This window comes from Capricornis sumatraensis, chromosome 3 (assembly GCF_032405125.1).
Source record: "Capricornis sumatraensis isolate serow.1 chromosome 3, serow.2, whole genome shotgun sequence".
Taxonomy (NCBI): Eukaryota; Metazoa; Chordata; class Mammalia; order Artiodactyla; family Bovidae; genus Capricornis; species Capricornis sumatraensis.
Genome location: NC_091071.1, coordinates 33,617,329 through 33,642,347, shown reverse-complemented (window position 1 = coordinate 33,642,347; position 25,019 = coordinate 33,617,329). Strand labels below are relative to the sequence as shown.

At 43.4% G+C, this 25,019-nt stretch overlaps 1 protein-coding gene across 2 annotated transcripts in view; it reads right to left on the bottom strand.

The window, feature by feature from the left end:
- The window catches only part of GRIN2A (glutamate ionotropic receptor NMDA type subunit 2A), a 440,082-nt gene that overhangs the window by 74,528 nt on the left and 340,535 nt on the right, over positions 1-25,019 (bottom strand). For both annotated transcript variants that reach the window (XM_068968089.1, XM_068968090.1), the window contains 5 exons: positions 22,078-22,283; positions 12,724-12,892; positions 12,486-12,639; positions 6,089-6,214; positions 2,257-2,486 (listed from right to left, as the gene is read on the bottom strand). In XM_068968089.1, coding sequence (XP_068824190.1) covers positions 2,257-2,486; positions 6,089-6,214; positions 12,486-12,639; positions 12,724-12,892; positions 22,078-22,283 — 885 coding nt within the window. The remainder of the gene's footprint in view (positions 1-2,256; positions 2,487-6,088; positions 6,215-12,485; positions 12,640-12,723; positions 12,893-22,077; positions 22,284-25,019) is intronic.

The window sequence follows — 25,019 nt, the reverse complement described above, 5'->3', positions numbered from 1 at the left end:
CCTACTGGAATTAAAGTTTCACAGGAGCACAAGCCCAGGCTGCCAAGGGGACCACAGTGACCAGGAAGGCCCTCCCAAGAGGTGGTAGTTCCCCTGAAACCTGGAAGTTCAGGAGGAGTCGTCCATGAGAATAAAAGGGGGCAGAACATTCCCGGCAGAGGACCTGAGACATGCAAGGGCAGGAGGAGTCGTCCATGAGAATAAAAGGGGGCAGAACATTCCAGGCAGAGGACCTGAGACGTGCAAGGGCAGGAGGAGTCATCCATGAGAATAAAAGGGGGCAGAACATTCCTGGCAGAGGACCTGAGACATGCAAGGGCACTGCGGTGGAAACACACTTGGATGCCTAAGGGACAGAGAGGGGGCCTCCACGAGCGAGAGGGAGGGGGCACATGGGGATGGGCCAGCTAGCACAGGGCGTTGTCACGATGAGGACAGTGGCACTCACTCAAGAGGCATTTCTGATGGGGAGCCATTAGAGGCCAACGATTCCCGAGGGTGATGGTGCCTCTGTGAAGGTGACTCACCCCAGCACCCCCGCCCCCCACCATCTCTCTGATGACAGGCCTCTCTGCACTTTGTTCAACCACCCTGTAAGTCATGGATAAGCTGTTAAAGGCTCTTCATGGGCTGATTTTCTATTCAGCGGTCTGCTGATGAATGCCGAAAGGATATATGTAGCCTTATGCCAACAAGACACGATAGTGAGATTTTATAAAGAGACAAATTATACTCGCACACAAGACAGAAAATCTTTGCAACGCAGCAAATCCCCACACTGCTGAGCTTAGCAAGTCAGGGTCTGCTTCCTGAGACTAAAATTTCAATAGAAGGACGTACCCAGTTTACCTCCTTTCTTCCTCCCTGTGCATTTCTGAGTAGCTACTCACACCCCACAGCCCTCGTTACATGGCACTGGGGAATGGAGAGAGCAGGTGTTAACATTCCTGTCTCCCTGGTGGTGGGAAGCACAGACACACACAAGGGAGGCCTGGAGCTGTGTCTGAGTAAATGGAACTGGTGGGAAGTGAAAAATTGATCCTGTATTCCTTTTACATCCCTTGAAGAAATTTCAGGTGAGTCAAGTGCTGGCAATGGGCTGATTGGTTACGTGGTGAAAAGGAGCTGTCAGTTTCGTATCTGGGCAGGGCTCAGAGTAGGGCCTCGCTGGTTGCTCAGCAGTAAAGAATCCGCCTGCCAGTGCAGGAGACTTCTCTGAGCCAGGAAGATCCCCTGGAGGAGTAAATGGCTACCTGCTCCAGTATTCTTGCCTGGAGAATCCCATGGACAAAGGAGCCTGGTGGGCCACAATGAGGTCACAAAGAGTCAGACACGACTGAACACATGGGCAGGGCTTAGAGAGGATTTTTGTTTTCAAGTCAGAGATGACGAATCCAAGGCAAGGAGCATGAGAGACTGATACAAAGTCACAGAACTGGGAGGTACCTATAGCCGAGAGCTTCACCCAAGATTCTCCTGGTCCAAGGTTAATGGATCTTCCTCACCGTCGTCCTCTCCACGGCAAGACGAGTGAAGTTGCTCAGTCATGTCAGACTCTTTGCGATCCCATGGACTGTAGCCCACCAGGCTCCTCTGTCCATGGAATTTTCCAGGCAAGAGTACTGGAGTGGGTTGCCATTTCCTTCTCCAGGGGATCTTCCCGATTCAGGGATCAAACCCAGGTCTCCCACATGGCAGGCAGACGCTTTGCCGTCTGAGCCACCAGGGAAGCCTCTGCCCTAAGCTGTGATGTGAGTCACGGAGATCGGAAAGCATCATGAACACAACCAGGTAAATATGAGGGATGATACTGGGGGAAACTATGTTCCCAAATTAGATCTGGACTTTTCAAGACTTAGGAGAGCTAAGCTTAAGCGTCTGTTCCTGAAACCTTTCAAAATATGCCCAATGGAGTTAAGAGGCAAAGAAAATCCCCCTAGGTTTGCGCTGTAGAGTTGATTTGGGTGGTGGGGGCCTGATTTGCTTCCTCTGTTGTTCAGCTGCTCAGTCGTGTCCAACTCTTTGCGACCCCGTGGACTGCAGCACGCCAGGTTCCCCTGTCCTTCACCATCTCCCGGAGTTTCCTCAAACTCAGGTCCATTGAGTCGGTGATGCCATCCAACCATCTCATCCCTAGTGGCCCCCCTGTCCTCCTGCCCTCAGTTTGCTCTTGGAAAACTCACAGGAAAACATCTTCTGAGCGGGGAACACTTAACATTAACTCCTCAGGCAGAGAAGAAAGCAAAGTGACCTTACCTTTTTGTCACTGAGGCCAGTCACTTGGTCCACAAACTCCTCCTGGATCATGAAAGCGGCCAGGTTGGCTGTGTAGCTGGCCAGGAATATGACGGCGAAGAAGGCCCACACGGACACCATGATCTTGCTGGTGGTCCCTTTAGGATTCTGGACAGGCACAGAGTTGTTGAACACCAGGCCCCAGAGGAGCCAAATAGCTTTTCCAATCGTAAAAGAAGGCCCATGGGGTGCTGCAAATGACAGGAAGGACATTCTCAGGGCATCCTCAAAACACACACTTGGGAGCATGCACTGGCCCCAGCAACCCTGAAGGCTGTCAGAAGACAAGTGTATCTCATCACTGTCCTAGGACCACAACCACGAGTTCTTTTTTCTCTAAAAATTAGCTTTCTTCCCACATTTCTGTATTGTTGACTTTTTGCCACATTTCCTAAAAGAAAAGGAAAGAAAGGAAGACAGACAGACAGGAAGAGAGGAAGGTAGAGGAGGGAAAAGGAAGGAAGGGAAGAAGCAAGAAAGAAAGGAAGGAAGGAGGAAGGGAAGAAAGAAATGTATGAAGGAAGGAAGAATGAAGGGAGGGAGGGAGGGAGGAAGGAGAGAACGAAGTGAAAATGCAGGCTTGAATTAGAAGTAGTGTTATGACCTGTTTTAAATGTGGATTTGATTTGATTTCCTTTTAGGGGGTACACGGACGGCCTTACCAAAAAAAACGTGTGTATGGGCTGATTCGGTATACATGGGTTGTGTTCTTGTATGAGAACCATGCCATTCAGAGGGACTAATGTTTGATATTCTAATCTGATTGTCCCTAGCAATGGCTCCTGTTCAAACTCAGATGTAAGATGTGCACAATATAGAAATTAAACCAAACTAAAATGCTCTCCAAATGGAGACATTAAGGAACAGAACAATAGCGCTTAATTCTCCTAACACTTCACAGATGGGAGACATTTGGTTGCAGGGTCATTGGAAATGAACTCTGATATCACAGCACTTCTTCTCCCTCTGCGTATTCTTAAGATTCTTAAGTGTTCCTTGCCACAGACTTAACTAAAGAGGCAGAACAATATGCCAGAATTTATTGGGGAGGAGAATATGCAGGCTGCAAAACGCACGTTAGAGCTTTCAAGCTGTTTTTGTGCAAGGGAGAAAAAAAAAATCAATTTATGCCCTCATTTCATGGGGAAAAGAGTCTTCCTTTAACAGAAGGTTAACTTTTATGAAATTTAAGTAAATGAAGATATGAATGATCTACTTAGACTTTAGTTGGCGATGCACGTGGAGTGGGCAATAAATAAAAGAGGCAGAAGTGAATCCAGATTGATGGAAGTTATGAAGTTCTGGGCAGAGAGCCTAACTAGGAATCAGGCTTTCGGTACATGGAGGGCAAACTCAGGCTACAGCAATACTTACAATATCCATATACAACACATTAAAGAGAAGGCAACTAATTCTATTATCCTCAACCTCAAGCTTTCTGCTTTCTCTTTGCCTCATTTTATGAGCTTCTGGGCTTATACCCAAGAAGCTGAGAACTCTTTGCAAAAAATAATTAGAGTCGATCCAGTCAACTCCATGAACTACTTAATTTTATTAGGGTTGCCTGTTGATCAGAAGTGACGTCTATTTGGGAATCAGAAATGGGCAGTTGCAGGGTAGCTGTCCAAGACATTTAGGAATTCCTGATTAAGTAGACTGTTCCTGAATCATATAATTCCCCCCTCCCCAAAAGGACTGAAATGTAACAGAAAACTATTTTGTGCAAGGAAATAAGCAGCTGTGATTTCCTGAGAGTTTCTACATGTGGATGAGCAGAAAACAAAAAGCCTCCAGGTGATGGAAGGGCTGGGGAACTGGCACGCTAGATTTCTTCCTTCACAACAGTGTGTGCTTTGGCCAAAGGAGAATGTATTGTACATGATGGCCTTTCGGTAGTTTTTTATTAATATCTTCCAAAATACATTTCAAACGTGTCCATTCACCTCCGTCTCTATCATCTCCATCCAAGCCCAAACCACTGTAATTCTTTCTCTTGGAAACCGACACCACCTTCCTTAACCAGCCTCCCTCTTTCCACATCATCTCGATAGGTGTTCTTCAGTCACTCAGTTGTGTCCAACTCTGTGACCCCACGAACTAGGCAGCTTATATTGATAGATAATAACTTTGATGGATAGAAACTGACCTTTCTGCACTATACAGGTGTCTATTCTGCCTTTTCCCTGCCATTGTATTTTGAAGAAAGTCTGAAATGTTTACCACTGACTCCGTCTTATACCACTGTCCACCTCACTTACGTCTTTTCTGTTTCTTGGGCAGGTCAAGATTGATCCTGTGCCAAAGACTTTGTATCTGCTAAGATACAAGACTTTGTAAAGCCTACATGGAAGGCTTTTCCCTCAGTTTTTCATAGGTTGGAATCCTCAACCTTCAGGTCTCAACTCAAGCATCATCCTTTCCTGAAGCTCTGTCCTTCTTGACCATCACATTTAAGATGTGCTCAAATCCCATCATTTTTCCCCCTGTCCTCTTAAAATTTACTACAATCTGTGATTATTCATGTATGCAGTTGACATATTATCTCCACAACTAAATTTATCCGTTCCCAAAGGGTCAGGAACTCTCTATCCAATTTATCACATTACCTTCTGCTCCAGTACCAGGCACTCAATAAATAATCATCAAATAAATGCATGAATTCATACACAACACAAACTCTGATTTTGCAAACGTAAACATCTACTCTCCTGCAATATTATCACCCATAGAAAACTGCCTCAGGACCCAGTCTGTTGGAAAGCTTCTTACTAGGTTAATTACATTACCTGCTTAGTGAAAGACTGGCAACTCTCCCACTTAAACACAACATGATTATTTAGGGCATTTTTACTCTGCTTGGTTGATGGGAGGTGATTTATGTGGTAATCACCACTCTTCAATGGTTAAGAAGTGGGAGGACTTCAATAAAACTGAGTTCCCAATAGATCCTCATGATCTGTTGGCTGTTTTCAACATTGAATCTTCCTAGTGGAAAGAACATATGGCAAAGTGCCTTGTTTTTTTTTTTTTAATAACTATACCTTGAAGATCTTCTATCTTCCATCATCTAAAGTCATTTTTCAGGAAACAGATTTGGTCTTGGCATCCTTCTGATACCATTTACTTAGAATGTGTTGTGCACTGAGAAAAATTCACTCAAAACTGTGTGCTGTGTTTATGCATAAGGCTCAGGTACAATCCTCTTAATAAGTTATAGCCAATGAATGCATCCCAATTCAATTTTCTGCTTACTGATTGCCACTTTATCAAGTACTAATGCACTAAAGTCAGGCATTTTCAAGAGGAAAATGTAACCAGGGAAAATCACCATTTTATCATTATATTTATCATCAAACGAATGAGAGCACAATTCAGAAGTTTAGAGAATGTTCTTAACCCAGATTCTATAAAACCATTTTCTTTGCATAGACTGAAGTTGAGACTCAATAGTGGTTTTAACATTTCTTTTGATGCACATTTTGAAAGCTAATTGCCAGAAAAAACTGCTTCAAATAAGCTTTCTCAACAAATACCAGAAGTATTTACCTAACAACTACTGACTCCACATTATAGCAAGCTTAAAAATGTCTCATGTTTAAAGTCTTGTCCTTCTTTTCCATTGAAGGGACTAACCCATACCTGGATGGCATTGCACGTAGAATTAATGACACTGCGTCATTAATATGATGGTATAGCAAGGTAGTGTAGGATCATGTGTTCTAAATCTGAAATCTTCACTGAAAGTCAATTAAATGGCATCAACTTCGAATCATGCATATGAAGACAGCCTCACCTTTCCCTTTGGCTAGGTTTCTGTTGTATCCAACAGGACTGAAGTATTCAAAGACGAAGACAGCTATGGCAGAGACAATGAGCAGCATCACAAACATCATCACCCAGACGGAGGCGCTGAATGGTTCTGCAGATAAAAGAGGCCAGAGGGATGGAGACATGATCAGTTATGCAATCAGCTACTCCTCCTCACAACCCGGGCAAGCAGGAAGCCTCGAGGTCCATTTTCAGTTTCACTGAGACACCCACTCTGGTATGAATTTCATCTTTCAAAAGAAGCTGTCATTGTGTCCTGTTTGACCCTTGGTGACCCCATGGGTTGTAGCCCACTAGGCTCCTCTATCCATGGGATTCTCCAGGCAAGAATGCTGGAGTGGGTTGTTATTTCCTCCTCCAGGGGATCTTTCTGACCCAGGGATTGAACATGCATCTCCTGCATTGGCAGGCAGATTCTTTACCACTGAGACACCTAGGAAGCCCTTGTCATTGCTTATTCATACATTTAAATCATTCTCAACTTTACAAAATACTTGAGGTATTTTGTAAGACTGCATACAATAGGATAAAAATAGAGAAGAGCATATGACATTTTACAAATCAGGTCAAGGATAATAAAAACAAAATAGAATGATAAAACCAAAGGAGAAAGTGAAAATGCAGATAAAGAGGCCACAGGGTCATAGGTAATTATAGCATCATCTAGGGAACCAAAGCTAAAGAGAAATAAGACTAGACTTGAATAGTCAACCACAATGCTTCTGCAAAGCAGCATGAGTTTTATTTTCATTTTTATCCTAACACGCTGGAGGGATGATGTGTGGGGAACCCCAGAAGTAAAGGGAGAATTATAACCTGCAAGAAAAGGTCATAAAATTATGGGAGTGACAAGAATATTGGAGAGTCATAGTCTGCCCCCTCTGCTATTACTCTCTTCCTTTTACCTTCTGCTTTAGACAGATGAGCTCTCTACAATTCAAAAATCTTGTTGAGGTTGGTAATGGGATTCAATGCAATTGAAAAGTCATTTGAGGATATTACAGTCACACGATAATTCAATGAGAACACATTGCTTAAGATAGAGGCAATGAGGTATTAGATGGATGGATGGTTATTTCCCCTAAAAATAGTTTTCATCAGTTCATTTTCGTGTGGGTGTCTCAGAAGGATAGGGCGAGACACAGGGTTCTAAATCTCAGATCATTTTAGAAAGGTAGGAGATATTATGTAAAATAGATTAACGTTTTTATTAAAACTGAACAAGAATATGAAACTGAGCTGAATGGAGCCATTTTATCCATGTATGACATAGATTTGCTAGAAAATCAACTGAGAATAACATTTTTTAAATGAACATATCTTTACCTGATCGCATTTGGGAAAAAACTGCCCTTGGATGCCAATGAACTTAGAATATTTTCATCATGAGCAAATATTTTCTAAGAATAAAATATAAAAAGCACAGTAATACCTCTGGAATAATAGACATTTTATTATTTTTGAATTTTTTCTGATGAAGCTAGTAATAATAATAAAGAACTAGGCTGATAGCAGGCCACCATTTTATTAAAGTCTGTGATTACTTAACACAGATCATCACAAATTCCAATGTAATGAGCTTATAATATATAATAAAAAGTTAATATGTCTGAAGCTTTGACTATATTGAATAATTTTAAAACCTGAAGGGATAATTTGTAATGCAGTTTGATAGGGCAAATACATTAAGAAGCAATAGGTACAAACACAACTTACTTGACTTAAATATACAAAATGAGCTCAAAGAAATTAATAAGACTATAACTGAAATTTATCTTATTTTTAACTTGAGTACAAATCACATCATGTCCCTGAAATCAAAGCAATTTGGTAATGAGGTTTATTCAAAAAGGAAGAGACATAAATGAAAAATTAGGAGGTTAAAAATTACTTAATATTCAAGAATAGAGATGTTAAAGTAATTCTCCAAGTTGGATGAGCTAATGGCGTAGTGTGTCTTACCAGAGGAGAATCATTGTAATGAGTAAAGGAGCATACACGTGTAAAGTATTTGGTGGTGTGTTTTGCACTGTGTATGCTCAGTTGCTTCAGTTGTCCCCGACTCTGTGTGACCCCATGGGCTGTAGCCTGCCGGGCTCCTCTCTCTATGGGATTTTCCAGGCAAGAATACCAGAGTGGGGAGCCACGCCCTTCCCTAGGGGATCTTCCCGACCCAGAGATCGAACCTGAATCTTCTGTATTGCAGGAAGATTCTTTACCACTGAGCCATCAGGGAAGCCCTTGAGCACTGTATACACATAACAAATTAAATGGAATAGCTGTTTGGGTGGTGGTGGGTGCGGTGGGGTGCTGTCCGGGGTCCTGAAAAAGGAATACTAGTTTAAAACGTTGGTGTTTATTTGCTAAGACGTCTCACATAACTCACTGGAGCGTCTCACAAAACTCAAGAAACTAGTTTACTCAGTATGCTGCTGCTGCTGCTAAGTCACTTCAGTCGTGTCCGACTCTGTGTGACCCCATAGATGGCAGCCCACCAGGCTCCCCCGTCCCTGGGATTCTCCAGGCAAGAACACTGGAGTGGGTTGCCATTTATTTACCCATTAATCACAAGGAATGTTAAAAGGTATGAATCAACAGCCAGATGGAAAGATATATAGGACAAGGTTTGGGGAAAAAGCATGGAGTTTCTATGCCCTCTCCAGGCACACTGCTCTCCCCACACTTTCACATGCTCAGCAACCTAGTAGCTGTCCCTTTGGATTTTTATGGAACCTTCATCACATAGCTGTTTGTGGCCTCACTCACTAAGTCATGTCTGACTCTTTGGGACCCCATGGACTGTAGCCTGCCAGGTTCCTCTGTCCATGGGATTCTCTGGGCAAGAATACTGGAGTGGATTTCCATTTCTTTCTCCAGGGGATCCTCCTGGCCCAGGGATTGAACCCTCACCTCCTGCATTGCAGGCACTTTCTTTCCCACTCAGCCACCAGGGAAACTCAGTTTAAAATATGCATACTTGTTAATCTGATAACTTCTTTTATCTGAGGGTAATGAGGACATTATTACAAATATTAGGGGAAATCCTCCCTGAATTCTTGTACTCACAGGGCAGAATCTGAAAGACTGCAGTGAACTTCACTGGGCCCCTGATATGTCCCAATCACTAACTGTTCAGAAAATCAGATGGAAAATGATCAAACAGCTTATCCCAGATGTTTTCTCACTTCGAAGTGATGACATCTGTCACTTGACTAATGAGCATGACAGATTCTGCTGTAGAATTCTGGTTTCAGGTACCCATGAAGGGATGGCTATTTCCAGACACCACACACACACACACACACACACACACACACACACTCACACACCACAACAAAGCAAATCATTAGAACAATGGTGGGGCTTCCCAGGTGGCACTAGTGGTAAAGAATCCGCCTGCCAATGCAGGAGATGCAAGAGACGTGGGTTTGATCCTTAATCCCTGGTGTAGGCAACTCACTCCAGTATTCTTGCCTGGAGAATGCCATGGACAGAGGAGCCTGGCAGCTACAGCCCATGGGGCCGCGGAGAGTTGGACTTGACTGAGTGGCTGAGCACACAGGGCAGTCATGAGCTGCCATCTGTCGGGTCTACGATGTGACCCAGAAATATTTTGAGATAGCTCTGGATTACTTTCTCTACTGGCTTAAAACAGATTCAACATCTGTCTGTGAAGGAACTTTAATCCAGAAGAGACTCCAGCTTAGTATGTCTGTGGATCAAAGATGCTAACCTTCTTGGAAAGTCTTTAGAGCTAACTGAATGGAAACATTGCGAGAGATGTCATCTTTGTCCTTGAAGAGTCACTGGTTACATTTTCACACAAAAGCTCAGAGGCATTACCTACAAGTGTTTCCGATGTGAGTTAATGGAGTTTTCGGAGGAGAGAGAATAGGAAATAATGAAGAGCAATGCAATCAGATTGCGAATGCTTGGCTCTTCCAGATGACTGAGCCAGTGAATGGAAAAATGTAGCTTAGCATGGTTCATTATGACTTTCAAAACCTGCAGATAATGACCGTAAATGAGGGGGTGCAAGTCAATCAAATAGGGATGCAATTTGGTGACTAGGAAGAATATTAAGCCTACTGTGTAAAAACAGCATTGAAAACAGATTCCTCTGCTTACAATTTATCTTTTAAGGTGCAGTAGGAAGAGTGGGGTGGAAAAGAGATTTATTTAAGTTGAGCAAAAATACTTGACTTTTACGGAAATGTTCTACTAATGCAGGTAAAGATAAAAACCTAGGGAAACTGGGTTGAGACCAGATTTAATATCAGTGACCCATATTTACAAGACAAGTCAGTTGATATATTTTTTTTTCCTCTTTGACTGAACTGGATCAAAATTTCTCTGTAGCCCACTAAGGAGATGAGTGGATAGTTTGTGATAAGAAACAGATCTCTTTCCATTTCTTTCATGAAATCCCTTCCTCCAACCCTTTCTTAACCTCTAGGGCCAAAGATTTCTGTTAAAGGATCCAATAGGGAGTAGTGAGAAAATGATTAGGGTGACTAATGTGAGAGTATATCTGATAACTACGAACAGTCTGCTCATGTCAATGTCAGTGAGTAGTATTTTTCATGATACATTGAGGCTCCTTTATTAAGATATGGGCATCACTAGCCATATCAGAAAGTGAAAAAGTGTTAATTGCTCAGTCATGTTCAACTCTTTGTGATCCCATGAACTGTAGCCCACCAGACTCCTCTGTCCGTGGAATTCTCCAGGCAAGAATACTGGAGTGGGTTGCCATTCCCTTCTCCAGGGACCTTCCTGACCCAGGGATCAAACTCATGCCTCCTGCATTGCAGACAGATTCTTTACTGTCTGGTCCATATCAGACAAGGCCCAAAAGGAACCTAATGAGGTGTGTATTTGTTGAGGTCCATGTTACTCCAACAAAGGTTACAAAAATTGAAGTGAGTGCAAAATCAAATCCAGTGAGTGGTAAGGATTTCAACAGCTTAAGTGGATTATCAAAAATGAAAACAGTAAATCCGTATGTGTCTGTGAGTCAGGCAGTATCCAAAATCCTGTTAGTCAATATTTCACTCAAGAGAATGAAGCACAGATGCTAACACCACATATCAATAAAGACAGTGGAAGGGTAAGATTAGGGGCTAGGGGCTAGTGTCCACAAATTGGTCCTAGTCTGCATTTCAATTCTCTAATAAAGCTTTTTTTTTGAAAAAAATGTAAGAAATTCACTTAACCCTAGAAAGTGAAGTGAAAGTGTTAGTGTCCAGCTCTTTGTGATCCCACAGACTGTAGCCCACCAGGCTCCTCTGTCCATGGGATTCTCCAGGCAAGAGTACTGGAGTGGGTAGCCATGCCCTTCTCCAGAGAATCTTCTCGACCCAGGGATCAAACCTGCGTCTCCTGCATTGCAGGCGGATTCTTTACTGCATGAATCACCGGGGAAGCCCACTTGACCCTAATCTGTTTTCTCTTTCTCATGCAGTTTTCTTAGGGGGTCAGTGTTTGTCTCAACCTTTCCAAATCTGGAAGGTTATATGGGAATGCCAAGGGGAAGTTAATCTGAACCCTATGATCTTTAAGACAGCCACTTTCAAAACCTATTTATGATGACAAAACATTCAGCACAATGATTTCCTTTAAAGAAAAAATTTAAAATGCCTGGCTACGTCCCGTGCAGTTTCATCTACACCAGCCAGGCTACTGAAAGCGTAGGTGCTAAAGAAAACTAGATGATGGAAAAAACTTGGTTTAAAAAGCGCAAACCTTTAATGTAAAAACATAAATTTATGAGGTAGTTAAAAGGAGAGTAAGAAGAATTTCCTCCCTTATAAACCATTCAGCTTTAAAGGATAGTCACATTTAAAATATGATTCCATTAATTTTAAAATGGTATATCCTCTTCAGACCGCTTCTGTTTTGTTTGTCAGAGTCCTGGTATAAATCATTGCACAGTCATCATTATTCTTACTTTCACATCTAGTAAATAAATGACTGTCATTCTAATGAGGGATGGAGGATAGGTATGTGGCTGCTAAATAAAAGTTTATGAGCTGACTTAAATTAACTGTGGGCCGACAGGTTTATTTTTTAAATGCTTTCAAGGCTCTAAGCAATATATCTCCTAATCTATATTCTACACCATCAAGGGCAGTATCGGAATATGTGATTGTATTTTTAGCGGCTATTTCCAAGTTAAAGATAAATGAAAGATGTTAACTGGGGGAAAAATCGGGATAATTCAAATGCAAGACACTTTCAATATGCTCATGTGGTTAAATGGAACTGAACAAGGTCCTAACTGGTCCTGTCATTTGAGCAAACAAGACGGAATAGCTGTGACTCCCGACAGGAAGGCAACAGTGGCTACGAAGTTCACATACCTAGAAAAGCAGAAGGTGAGACGGTGCCGTTACTTCTGGAAACCATGACGCTGATTCCTGTCTCCACGAAGGGCACAGAGAAATCCACCACTTCGGAACGCTCCTCGTTGATGGTGAGCGAGCCGACAGCCATGACCGCCCGATGGTAGACCACCTGGACGGAAGGCCGAAAAGAGAACCATCTGTGCCTATCCTTCCCACCGTCCCTGAGGGCGCAGGGGGTGGAAAGGGGACTCACCTCCCCAATCATCCCGTTCCACACGTTGTTCACTTTTTTGCCGTGCTTCCCGTTGGTCACCAGGTAAAGGTCATAGGTGAACTTCACTGTTCTGGAAAGCTTCTTGAGGATATCGATGCAGAACCCCTTGCAGCACTTTTTAACGTTCATGCCTTCGTTGGTCGAATTGCTGCAGAGACAACCCCGGGACGGCAGAGGGTGAGTAGTGGAGAATGTGTTCACGGTCATTATCTACACTGTTCCACCATTTTTCACATGGGAAATTGAGGCTTAAAATGAGGAAGTGGCTTTTCCAAGGACAAGCAGTAGGTGTACGACAGCAGAAGTAGAAAGTGTTCTTAATGATGACAGTAATTGTGACAACATGTAATGTTTACTGAGTATTTATTGTTTGCTAGGCACTGTGATAAATGCTTTATATTAATTCTTGGATTAATCTTCATGACATTTCTCTTAATTAGGTAGTATCCAGATCCCCATTATACAGATGAGAATTACTACCTCTTATTTTTTAGAGCTTGTAAGACATCGAACCTCTTTAGATCAGTTTAGTCATCTGATCTAAACTGAATTCTTTAAAAAAAAAAAAAACGGTGGAAAATGGAGGAGAGGAAGACATGAAATTACCAGAGCAAGGAGAGTTTTGCCTTATTCTTTCACTAAAGATAGAGGTTAGCAACCAAAGGGGAGAAAAATGTGTGCCTTACCTCCTTAGGAAAGGCACTTTCCTTGCTGAAAAAAAACTAGGAATTCTCAGCTAAGAATCAGGAGACCTGGGGTCTACTCTGCGCCTGAGTCTATCAACTTAATATTTCTTGATTGAGTCATATGTCAAATGAAGGCTCATTCATAACATTTTCCCTACATGGCAGGAAGGGTAAACAGTGACACTATTAAATAGCAACGCCCTTCATCAGGAAAAAGCCCTATTAAAATACAGAAGGCATTGATTGCTGTCTTAAAACCTATCAAAACCTACCCAGGTTACACTCGTTGCTTTGTACCAGCCACTGTGCTTTATTTACTTGACCAAGTCATACTCAAAGGACACCCACAGAAAAACCAGAAATGCTTTTAAAAGGGGAGGAAACTGAGGTCTTCCTAATTGATAACAAAAACTATTTAAACAACTCATGTGGGAGGATCAAGACCTCTCAGGGCAATGCACTTGGTTCCACCTTGCTCTGGGGAGTTCCATTCGCACGAGGCTCTGACGCTGACATATGCATGTCACGGGATCCGCGCTGCCTGACTATTCCATTGTTGGCACATCTATGTACTAAAATGAACTGTTGCCGAAGCACTAAAACGATGTTTACAGAATTCTAACAGCATCATAGGAAAATACTTATGTTTCCATATCACATGAGAAAAGTAGGTTATGCAGTGATACATACAGAACAGTCGAAGCGATATAAAAACAAATGAGCTTATGATGTAGTTGGACGGAAAAACAATGAAATAGGAAGCAGAGCTATTCTTGAATGGTAAGACATGTCTTCCTTTTTTCATATTTTTAGTCCCCCGCCCCCAAGTTGTCTGGAGTGAGTATATACCATATATGTAACTGGCTAACCACACACACATATTAAGCACCATTGGTATACATCCATATCCAAGAATATGGATAGATTTGACAGTCTAACTTTGAGTAATGGAAGTGAGTTGCAGAATGAAACCTTCCCCATCCCCAGTGTTTTCTTTATCTCAGGGTCACAGATCACCTATCCTAAATTGCTGTCTTCACCACTGCCCCTGCCGATCCTGTTTTTGAGTTCTGCTCAACTGACTTGCATCTGCCAGCCAGGACCACCAGAGACCTCACTTTCCAGCCTTGAGGCTGGACAACCTGCTTGGGCCCTGCTGCCCTCAGCCTGGGGGCTGGGGGAGGCCACACCACATATATTTACAGATGACGGACAGTTGGGGGACTTAATTCTGTAATACAACAGGAAGTAGGGACCTTTCCTCTCTCCACCAATTTCCCAGAGCAGAAAGGGTCAAGCTGGAGTTGCAACTGCCATAAATACAGAAGCATGTCCTAAGTACATTCAATTAATGGCATGTCCAAATATGATTTTCTTCTTGGTATCTATGGCTCTTGGAAAAACATGCCCATATCAAATTCTCTATTTTTCTCTTTGGCCACTGTAGGCTGTGCATCAGTGCCTCTTTAGCACCTCTTTCCATCTGTATCCCCTTCATTCTCTGCTTCTTCCCTTATTCTATTACAGTCTTTTCCTTCACCTGGGACAATCTGGACAGGAGTTAAGGTTTAAGGTTCAAGGTGACAGCCATGTCGGGGCCTCGCTGCTTCTTTGACCTCACTGGGAACCTCAGTCAGTCTCCAAGCTAATTATTCCCCAAGTTCCCTAACAGTGCATTCTAGATGCCAGTGGTCACTGATGTATTTTCACCCCACAAGCACCCCTGAGTAGCTACTCCCTGTAAAGACAGGGAACGAGATCCTGGGGACACAGAGTGAAAAAGACAAGCAGAAAGTACGCTAGTTGGATTGAACATGGACACGATGCAAACACAGACCACAGTGGGGACTTGCACTGGTTCTATCACAGACCTTGTGTGCATGTGGAGGGGGCGTGACAACAACCCAGACATCTGAGAGTCTCCGTTCTCTGCCATTACCCAGAAGACAGGGAGACTCATCAGAACGTATACAGGGAGAGGGATCCAATAAATCATCAGTTCTCGGCTCTACCATTTCCCAGGGTGGCCAGTGGATGCGCCTTGCAAGTCAGACAGAATTTCAAATCCTGGGTCTGCCCTTAACAAGCATGGAGATTCAGACGGGCCTCTTCATTCACAGACTTTGATTTACATACTCGTACGTGGAGAAAGCTGATACCTACCTTACATAATAGTTGGACAAATAAAGTATCTAAAGTACTGGCCACATAAGTAATTGAAAATACATTCCCTCTCTTCTCACCAATGATTTGACAGTTTAGGGGATTAACTGCCAGTATAGCCATTTAATAGAAAGATATATTCATCTGAATGCAGAGTTCCAAAGAATAGCAAGGAGAGATAAGAAAGCCTCCCTCAGTGATCAGTGCAAAGAAATAGAGGAAAACAACAGATGGGAAAGACTAGAGAGCTCTTTAAGAAAATTAGAGATATAAAGGGAACATTCCACACAAAGATGAGCACAATAAAGGACAGAGACAGTATGGCCTTAACAGAAGCAGAAGATATTAAGAAGAGGTGGCAAGAATACACAGAAGAGCTATACAAAGAAGATCTTAATGACCCAGATAACCATGATGGTGTGATCACTCACCTAGAGCCAGACATCCTGGAGTGCAGTCAAGTGGGCCTTAGGAAGTATCACTATGAACAAAGCTAGTGGAGGTGATGGAATTCCAGCTGAGCCATTTCAAATCAGCAACTTATGCAGCTCAATTCCAGAAAAATAAATAACCCAATCAAAAAATGGGCCAAAGAGCTAAATAGACACTTCTCCAAGGAAGACATACGGATGGCTAACAAACACATGAAAAGATGCTCAACATCACTCATTATCAGAGAAATGCAAATCAAGACCACAATGAGGTACCATTTCACACCAGTCAGAATGGCTGCAATCCAAAAGTCTACAAGCAATAAATGCTGGAGAGGGTGTGGAGAAAAGGGAACCCTCTTACACTGTTGGTGGGAATGCAAACTAGTACAGCCACTATGGAGAACAGTGTGGAGATTCCTTAAAAAATTGGAAATAGAACTGCCTTATGACCCAGCAATCCCACTGCTGGGCATACACTGAGGAAACCAGAATTGAAAGAGACACATATACCCCAATGTTCATTGCAGCACTGTTTATAATAGCCAGGACATGGAAGCAACCTAGATGTCCATCAGCAGACGAGTGGATAAGAAAGCTGTGGTACATATACACAATGGAGTATTACTCAGCCACTGAAAAGAATACATTTGAATCAGTTCTAATGAGGTGGACGAAACTGGAGCCAATTATACAGAGTGAAGTAAGCCAGAAAGAAAAACACCAATACAGTATACTAACACATATATATGGAATATAGAAAGATGGTAATGCTAACCCTGTATGCGAGACAGCAAAAGAGACACAGATGTATAGAACAGACTTTTGGACTCTGTGGGAGAGGGAGAGGGTGGGATGATTTGGGAGAATGGCATTGAAACATGTATACTATCATGTTAGAAACGAATTGCCAGTCTAGGTTTGATACAGGATACAGGATGCTTGGGGCTGGTGCACTGGGATGACCCAGAGAGATGATATGGGGAGGGTGGTGGGAGGGGAGTTCAGGATTGGGAACTCATGTACACCTGTGGTGGATTCATGGCAATGTATGGCAAAACCAATACAGTATTGTAAAGTAAAAAAAAAAAAAAAGATTGCAAAAAAAAAAAGATGATGCTATGAAAGTGCTGCTTTCAATAAGCCAGCAAATTTGGAAAACTCAGCAGTGGCCACAGAACTGGAAAAGACCAGTTTCCATTGTAAACCCAAAGAAGGGCAATGCCAAAGAATGCTCAAACTACCACACAATTGCACTCATCTCACATGCTCGCACAGTAACGCTCAAAATTCTACAAGGCAAGCTTCAACAGTATGTGAACCAAGAAGTTCCAGATGTTCAAGCTGGATTTAGAAAAGGCAGAGGAACCAGATATTAGATTGCCAACATACACTGGATCACAGAAAAAGCAAGAATTTCCAGAAAAACTTCTGTTTCATTGACTACACTAAAGCCTTTGACTGTGTAGATCACAACAAACTGTGGATAATTCTTAAAGAGATGGGAATACCAGACCACCTTACCTGCCTCCTGAGAAACCTGTATGGAGGTCAAGAGCCAAACATGGAAAAATGGACCGGTTCCAAATTGGGAAAGGAGTATGTTAAGGCTGTATATTGTCACCCTGCTTATTTAACTTATATGTAAACTACATCATGCAAAATGCTGGGCTGGATGAAGCACAAGCTGGGATCAAGATTTCTGGGACAAATATCAACCTCAGATATGCAGATGACACCACGCTTATGGCAGAAAGTGAAGAGGAACTTAACAGCCTCCTGATGAAAGTGAAAGAGGAGAGTGAAAAAGTGGCTTAAAACTCAACGTTCAAAAAACTAAGATCATGGCATCTGGTCCCATCACTTTATGGCAAATAGATGGGGAAACAATGGAAACAGTGAGAGACTTTACTTTCTTGGGCTCCAATATCACTGCAGATGGTGACCGCAGCCATGAAATTAAAAAATGCTTGGTCCTTGGAAGAAAAGCTATGACAAACCTAGACAGCATATTAAAAAGCGGAACCATTATTTTGCTGACAAAAGTGTCTAGTCAAAGCTATGGTTTTTCCAGCAGTCATGTATGGATGTGAGAGCTGGACCATAAAGAAGGCTGAAGGCCAAAAAATTGATGCTTTTGAACTGTGGTGTTGGAGAAGACTCTTGAGAGTCCCCTAGACTGTAAGGAGATCAAACCAATCCATCCTAAAGGAAATCAATCTTGAATATTCACTGGAAGGACTGATACTGAAGCTGAAGCTCCAATTCTGGCCATCCAATGTGAAGAGCTGACTCACTGAAAAAGACCCGACTCACTGAAAAAGACCCTGATGCTGGGAAAGAAGGAAGGCAGGAGTAGAAGGGGACAACAGAGGATGAGATGGCTTGGATGGCATCACTGACTCAATGGAAATGAATTTAGGCAAGCTCTGGGAGATGGTGAAGGGTAGGAAAGCCTAGCATGTTGCAGTCCACGGTATTGTAAAGAGTCGGACACAACTAAGCTACTGAGCAACAACAAATAGCCATTTATCCCTACATATCAAATCAGATAATTGTTCCTCAATTTTCTATTCATGTCTTAACACTCAACTAAAGCAGATTAGAAGAAAAGTCTGGTTTCTCAGCTCATTTCCTACTACCTGATTTTTTAGAAGACTGATCTGTGTTCTCAAGATCCCACCATTTGCCAGAAGTGATAGCCAAAGGGCTTTCCCTGAAAGAATATCTCCAAGAAAAATGAACACAATCATGTTGTCTAATGGGAGTTCTCAATGGAACCAATCACCCTGCCTCAAAGATGTTATCTTTAGGAAATACAATTGATTTAATCTGTGTTACAGTGGGATTAATGGATCCTAGTTATTTTCCATTGCTTTCAGGTAAATCAAAGACACCTAGAAGCACAGCAAGCTTCTCACGTCACCAAGTGGGAAAAGAAAAATTGCAAGCCACCACCTTCCACACCACCACAAAATGTGAATTTGAACCAGTTAGTCGGTTTATATTGTTCAGTTGAAAAGTCGATTCTTTTAAAGACAGTAATATATCTGTAGGCTCATTTCCTCTAGACCATGTGTCTCAGGACTTGGTGATCTACTGCTTTCAGCTCCAAGGCTTCGGATTTTAAAGACTTTAAACTGCAATGATCGAGTGTGAAGCATAAGAGGCCGGGCCTGATTGGCCTGAGATATTGTTATTATAAAGGAGGTGCCCCAGTGGGGTTATACTCTTTGCTTCGTGTCAGCTACTCTGCTTTCTTCATTTGGACAAGTTCAAAGACCCAGTTCATCTGACCATCTGCTCAAAGAACACCCACCGAAGTCAAAACCTCCTTTGTCAACTTTCCCACGTAATCCCTTCTATCGGGTTCATTTGGTTTTTTTCCATGGAAACACTCTACCGAACTTTTTGGCCGATCCAATATCATTCCCCCCACCCCCATCCCAAGCTCATCACTTCCAAGTACTTCCTTCTGTTTCCCAAACTCGCCAGTCTCTCTCTTCCCTCAAGGCCTTTTGCACCTGTCCCTCTACCTGGCTGGCTCTTCCTCGTTCATCACGTGCTTGGCTCCCTCTCCTCCCTTATATGTCACCGTAAGCCTTACCTGCGCGAGCTGGAGGAGCCCCGCATACCTCCAGTTATCTCTGATGCCGCCACCTTACTCACATCTTTCACAGGGTTTATCCTAATGTAGAGCTGCTCTGTTTCCTTATTGGCTGAGTTGGGTTTTTTTTAACACTTGTGCAGGCCTTGACTGCAAGATTTGTCCTTGTTTACTGATGCATCTCCCATGCCCCAGCACGGTGACTAACACAGAAACTATGCTTCATGAGTATTTATTTATTGACTAATCTATTCAGAATTTCAACCCTGAAGAGGCTGATGACTCCAAAAAAAGCCGATGATTACTTACTGAATAATCCATTCAGAATTTCAGCCCCAGAAAGGTTACTCACTGACAAAAATTTCTCCAAACCAAAATGCGCCTTCATCGTACATTTAGCAATCATATTTTTAAAAAATTATCTTTATCCAAAGCACTGAGCCGTGGGGATTTGCATCTCATATAATAATAACTGAGGTTGGAATTTGGCAGGTGGGAGGAAAAGTATCCATTCACTCCTCAGTTCAAGCGTCACCAACACTGTGTGTCACGTTCTGTGCTTGTCACTGAGGACACAGATTAATACGCCACGTTCCCTATATTTAGACAGCTAATGACAGTGAAAGTAACAGTTTCTCAGTCATGTCCATCTCTTTGGCGACCCCATGGACTTTAGGGAATTCCATGGAATTCTCCAGGCAAGAATACTGGAGTGGGTTGCCATTCCTTTCTCAAGGGGATCTTCCTGACCCAGAGGTCAAACCCAGGTCTCCTGCATTGTGGGCAGATTCATTACTGTCTGAGTCACCAGAGAAGCTAATACCCCAGGGAAAATATGGACACACTTTAAACCACAAAAACAAGTGAGACAGATAAACAAGAGAGGGCTACAGACTGAATGTTTATGTTCCTCTCAAATTCCTATGTTGAAACCAGGATCCCCGCTGTGATGCTATCTGGAGGTGGGACTTTGGGGAGGTAATTAGGTCATGAGAGTGGAACCTTTATAAATGGAAGCAGTGCCCTGATAAGAAGAAGCGGGTAAGAAGAAGACAGCCACGTGCAAACAAGAGGGTCCCCATCAGACACCAGACCTGCCGGCACCTTAACCGTGGACTTTCCAGCCTCCAGAACTGTGAGGCTGTTATTTAAGCCACCCTCTCGTGGTAATTCATCACAACGGCCTGAGTGAATTAAGAGACAGAGACAGAGGCAGTACTGTGGAAGTAGGGAGAACTAACCCAACTTGGGGAGGAAGTGCTTAAGACTTGAAGGACAGACAAGCCAGGATTTTCCAGGCCAAAGAAGGCAATCGCAAAATGCTCAGAAAAAAAAAGATTTCCATCCAATTACAGGCTTTATCCTTTTGTGAAGTCCCCACCAGGGTGGTATTTGTGTTTATGTTTGCATTACAAAGACTATAATCAGCATCTTGGACTCAGCCATGAAACTTTACAAGTCTCCAAAGGGTTTATAGATTAGGGAGAGCCCTTTGCCAGAGGCTCTGATTTAACTGTCAGTTTCTCTTTAATCATAATAAAAGAAGAAACAATTTTGATGTGATGCTGGCTTTGCTGCTGATGACCAAGGAGACCTCCAGGAGATCAGTTCCACCTGGTTCACATCAGAAAGTCACTTGGAAGGAAGATGTTGACCCCAATATGGAGAGAAGTTTTGAAAATAGTGAGGAGTGTGGATCTGGAAACTAGAAAGGAGGTGGAAGGAAGTGGAATGTATGGTTTGGGGGAGGGAGCAACCAGAAAAGTACAAAAGAAATAATTATTTTAGGAAGGACTGAGGGGAGGGTTGATTCACCATATGGTTGAGAATATGGCAGTGGAGTCAGATGGCCCAGTGCTTGAGTCCTGTCTCTCTCATTTACTAGCTGAGCGGCTTTGAATGTGCTTCTTAGTCTTCCAGTAAACTCAGCTTTTATGGTGTTTAAAATGGGCAGAACCACACCCCCCCATTACTGTTGTTGGAAATGAAATGAGTGCAAACCAGCTGGTGTAGTTCTAGTCTTTAAAAAAAATCTATTCTTATCTAATCTGATCTTATCTATTATAATAGAGTATGTTTTATATTACATTTCATTATTATTTTAGAGATATTGTTCTGTTGGTATCTCTAATTTTCTTGAAGAGATCTCTGGTTTTCCCCATTCCACTGTTTTCCTCTGCTTCTTTGCACTGTTCACGTAGGAAGGCTTTCTTAGCTCTCCTTGCTAGTCTTAGGGACTCTGCATTCACTTGGGTATATCTTTCCCCTTCTCCCTTGCTTTTCGCTTCTCTTCCTTTCTCAGCTATCTGTGGGGTGGCAAAGAGTTGGACACGACTTAGTGATGGAACAACAACAACAAGAGGTATTGTTGTTATCAGTGATACAAGCTATTGTAAAGGATTGGGCACGATCGGGCACGTTCAACCCACTGTACCCCCAGACTCACTTGATCTTGACAAACTTCCGGCATGGCACGGTGTTCCTCACACACGTCTCCGTCAGCGGGTCAATGTCTTCCACGATGACAAAGGGGGCCTCCTCGAGGGTGACGATGCTCAGATGGTTGTCGTCCGGCTCACAGTCGGAGAAGGACTTGTACCTGGGCCACACGGCATGCCTCAGGCTCAAGGTCTGGTTCTCCCACTTGCCCACCTGCGGCAAAAAGACAGACACACGCTTGTGCTTTCCTGCACCACCAGCTTCTCGAAGGAGGAGTCCTCCCGCAGAAGAGGCACGGGAGAAGAAGTCCACCATCCTCGGGGCTTTTCCGTTACCTGCCTCAACACACACGTCTGTTGTACACTAAGAGAGATGGGGATAAAGGGGAAAGCAACCCCATGCCCGGGACTCTCCCCAGACTGAGTAAATACGGGGCTGGAGACGAAGTACAGATGCTGTTAGAGCTCCCCAGCTGACTGTAACGTCCCCCCAGTGCTCAGGACCACTGATGTCATGAAAACAGCAACCAGGCTTCCCTGGTGGTCCAGTGGTTAAGAATCTGCAGGCCAGGGCGGGGGAGACATGGATGGGTTCCGTCCCTGATCCGGGACGATCCCACATACCACGGAGCAACTAAGCCCGTGCGCCACAGCTACTGAGCCTGCGCTCTAGGGCCTGGGAGCTGCAACTACGGAAGCTTGTGCACCTCGGATGCTCAGCAGCAAGAAAAGTCACGGCAATGAGACGCCCGAGCACTGCAACTCGGGAGCCAACCCGCTTGCTGCACCTAGAGAGAAGCCTGCTCAGCACTGAGGACCCAGCACGGCCAAAACTAGCCCAAAAGGAAAAAGGAAAAAGCAGGGACTTTTCCAGTTAGAGAGGTCTGGACTTAAATCCCCAGCTCTTGCCAGTTGTTAGCTGTACAACCCCAAGCAGGCTCTTAATCACGATGAACATCTGTTTTCTCATCTGTAAATAGACACAATTCCACCTACTTTATAAGGATGTCATGGGAATGAAACAAGGCATTTTGAGAAAAGCCTACAGCCCGATGCCTGGCAGGTATTAGGGACTGTGTAAACTCTTCCTGTAAGTATAGAAGAGAGACAGCGAGAGGGAGAGAAATTTAACAAGTGCTAAGAAAGAGAGAAAGAGGAAAAGGAAGAAGAAGTCCAAGAGCAAAAGGGAGGGAGGTCTGGTGGGAGGATGAGAGCCTCCCTTCCAGCTCAGATGGGGTTCTATTTAAGTTGCAAATCAGGTGAGCTTTTATCAGTCAGGCACAGAGTGGAGACTTTTGCTGCTTAGCGAACACTGAGAGCTGTCAAAACAGAATCGATTGTGTTCCCTCCCTGCAGCAGCCGGCATCTTAGCAAAATCAAATTGAAGCCTGTATGTTTTGAACCTTAATGTTATTTGACAGCTTATTGGCACTCTTCGCATACATATGGGGGGGAAGCTGCCCCCAGCTTCGCACTTTCTCCTTCCTACTCCTGCTCCCACATGCAACTGCTTGACACCGCAGGTCAGCGCTTTATTTGTAGCATCAACCTCAAGGAAAAATACCTCGTCTGAAGAGCTAAGTGCCGAGAGTCCGGGCTTGTCTCTGTTGATGTGACCTTCTCATCTCTCCTCCTGTAATGTAAGTGTCACCAGAAATGAATCTCAGGCCCTTAAAGAGAATTCAGACACGCTGGACACCGGGAGAGGTGACGGGGTGTCGGGAGAGAAGGCAATCAATCTGTTCTCAGAGATGACTTCAGCATCTGGACTGGAAAATGTTTGCTGCTTGTCGAGAAATGTGCCACGTGGCCAATTACAAGACTGCCCAGCTTCACGAATACCTTCCTTTTTAAGTTACGGAAGGCGGCAGAGTAATTTGGACAAATAAACACATTCATCGCCTCATGCTGTGATGTGTAACACAGGATAGAGAGAAAATGGAGCCCATCAAATCTGTCATTCATTCAACACAGATTTATTGAACGCTGGCTAGGTTGCTGGCATGTGCCTGAGAACAATGAGGGACAAAACTGATCACTTCCCTGCCTTCCAAGCCAACAATAATAAACATGCAAATAGATGAAGAGATATTCAGGCTCTTCCTTTTGGAATATGCTACATCCATCCCTTTCTTTTCCATCTCTCTTAGAAAACTCAAACATAACCTTTAAGAGACTGGGTAGTTCAGTGGCCAAGACAATGGCTTTTGGAGTCAAACGGAACTAAATGCTGATCCTGGCTTCACCCATTAGCTAAGCAGCCTTGAAAAAGTGGCTTAACCTTTCTGAGCTTCGCTTTACCTGTAGAATGTGGATGGACACAGCATATGCTCTCAGGACTATAGTGAGCTTTGAATAAGCCCAAAATACACATGAAGCGCTTAGTACAGAATTTCCTTAGAATGTAACATACATGGCAGATACTATTATGTTATTAGCGTGGTTGTGCTAAGTTGCTGCTGACTCTTTGTGACCCTATGGGCTATAGGCTTCTCTGTCCATGGGATTCTCCAGGCAAGAATACTGGAGTGGGTTGCCATGCCCTCCTCCAGGGAACCTTTCTGACCCAGGGATTGAACCCGTGTCTCTTATGTCCCCTGCATTGGCAGGCAGGTTCTTTACCACTAGCACCACCTGGGAAGTTAGCATGTAAGATATAGCTCAAATATGACTTAATTTGCAAAGGCATTCCCATGTTCCCTGGTAATATAGAACATTGCTCCCAGCTCCCCCCATAGCATTTGAAGCTATAATTATAACAATGTCACTTCTGAGCACTTCTATGTGCTAAGGAAATATGCCAATATTACCACTTTGTTTAATCCCCACAAATCCCATATGATAAAGATTATTACCCCAACACCACAGTTCAGGGAACTAAAGCACAGAGAAGTTACGCAACCTGCCCAAACTTGCACAGCTTTTTAAGTGGTGGAGCCAGAGCTACACC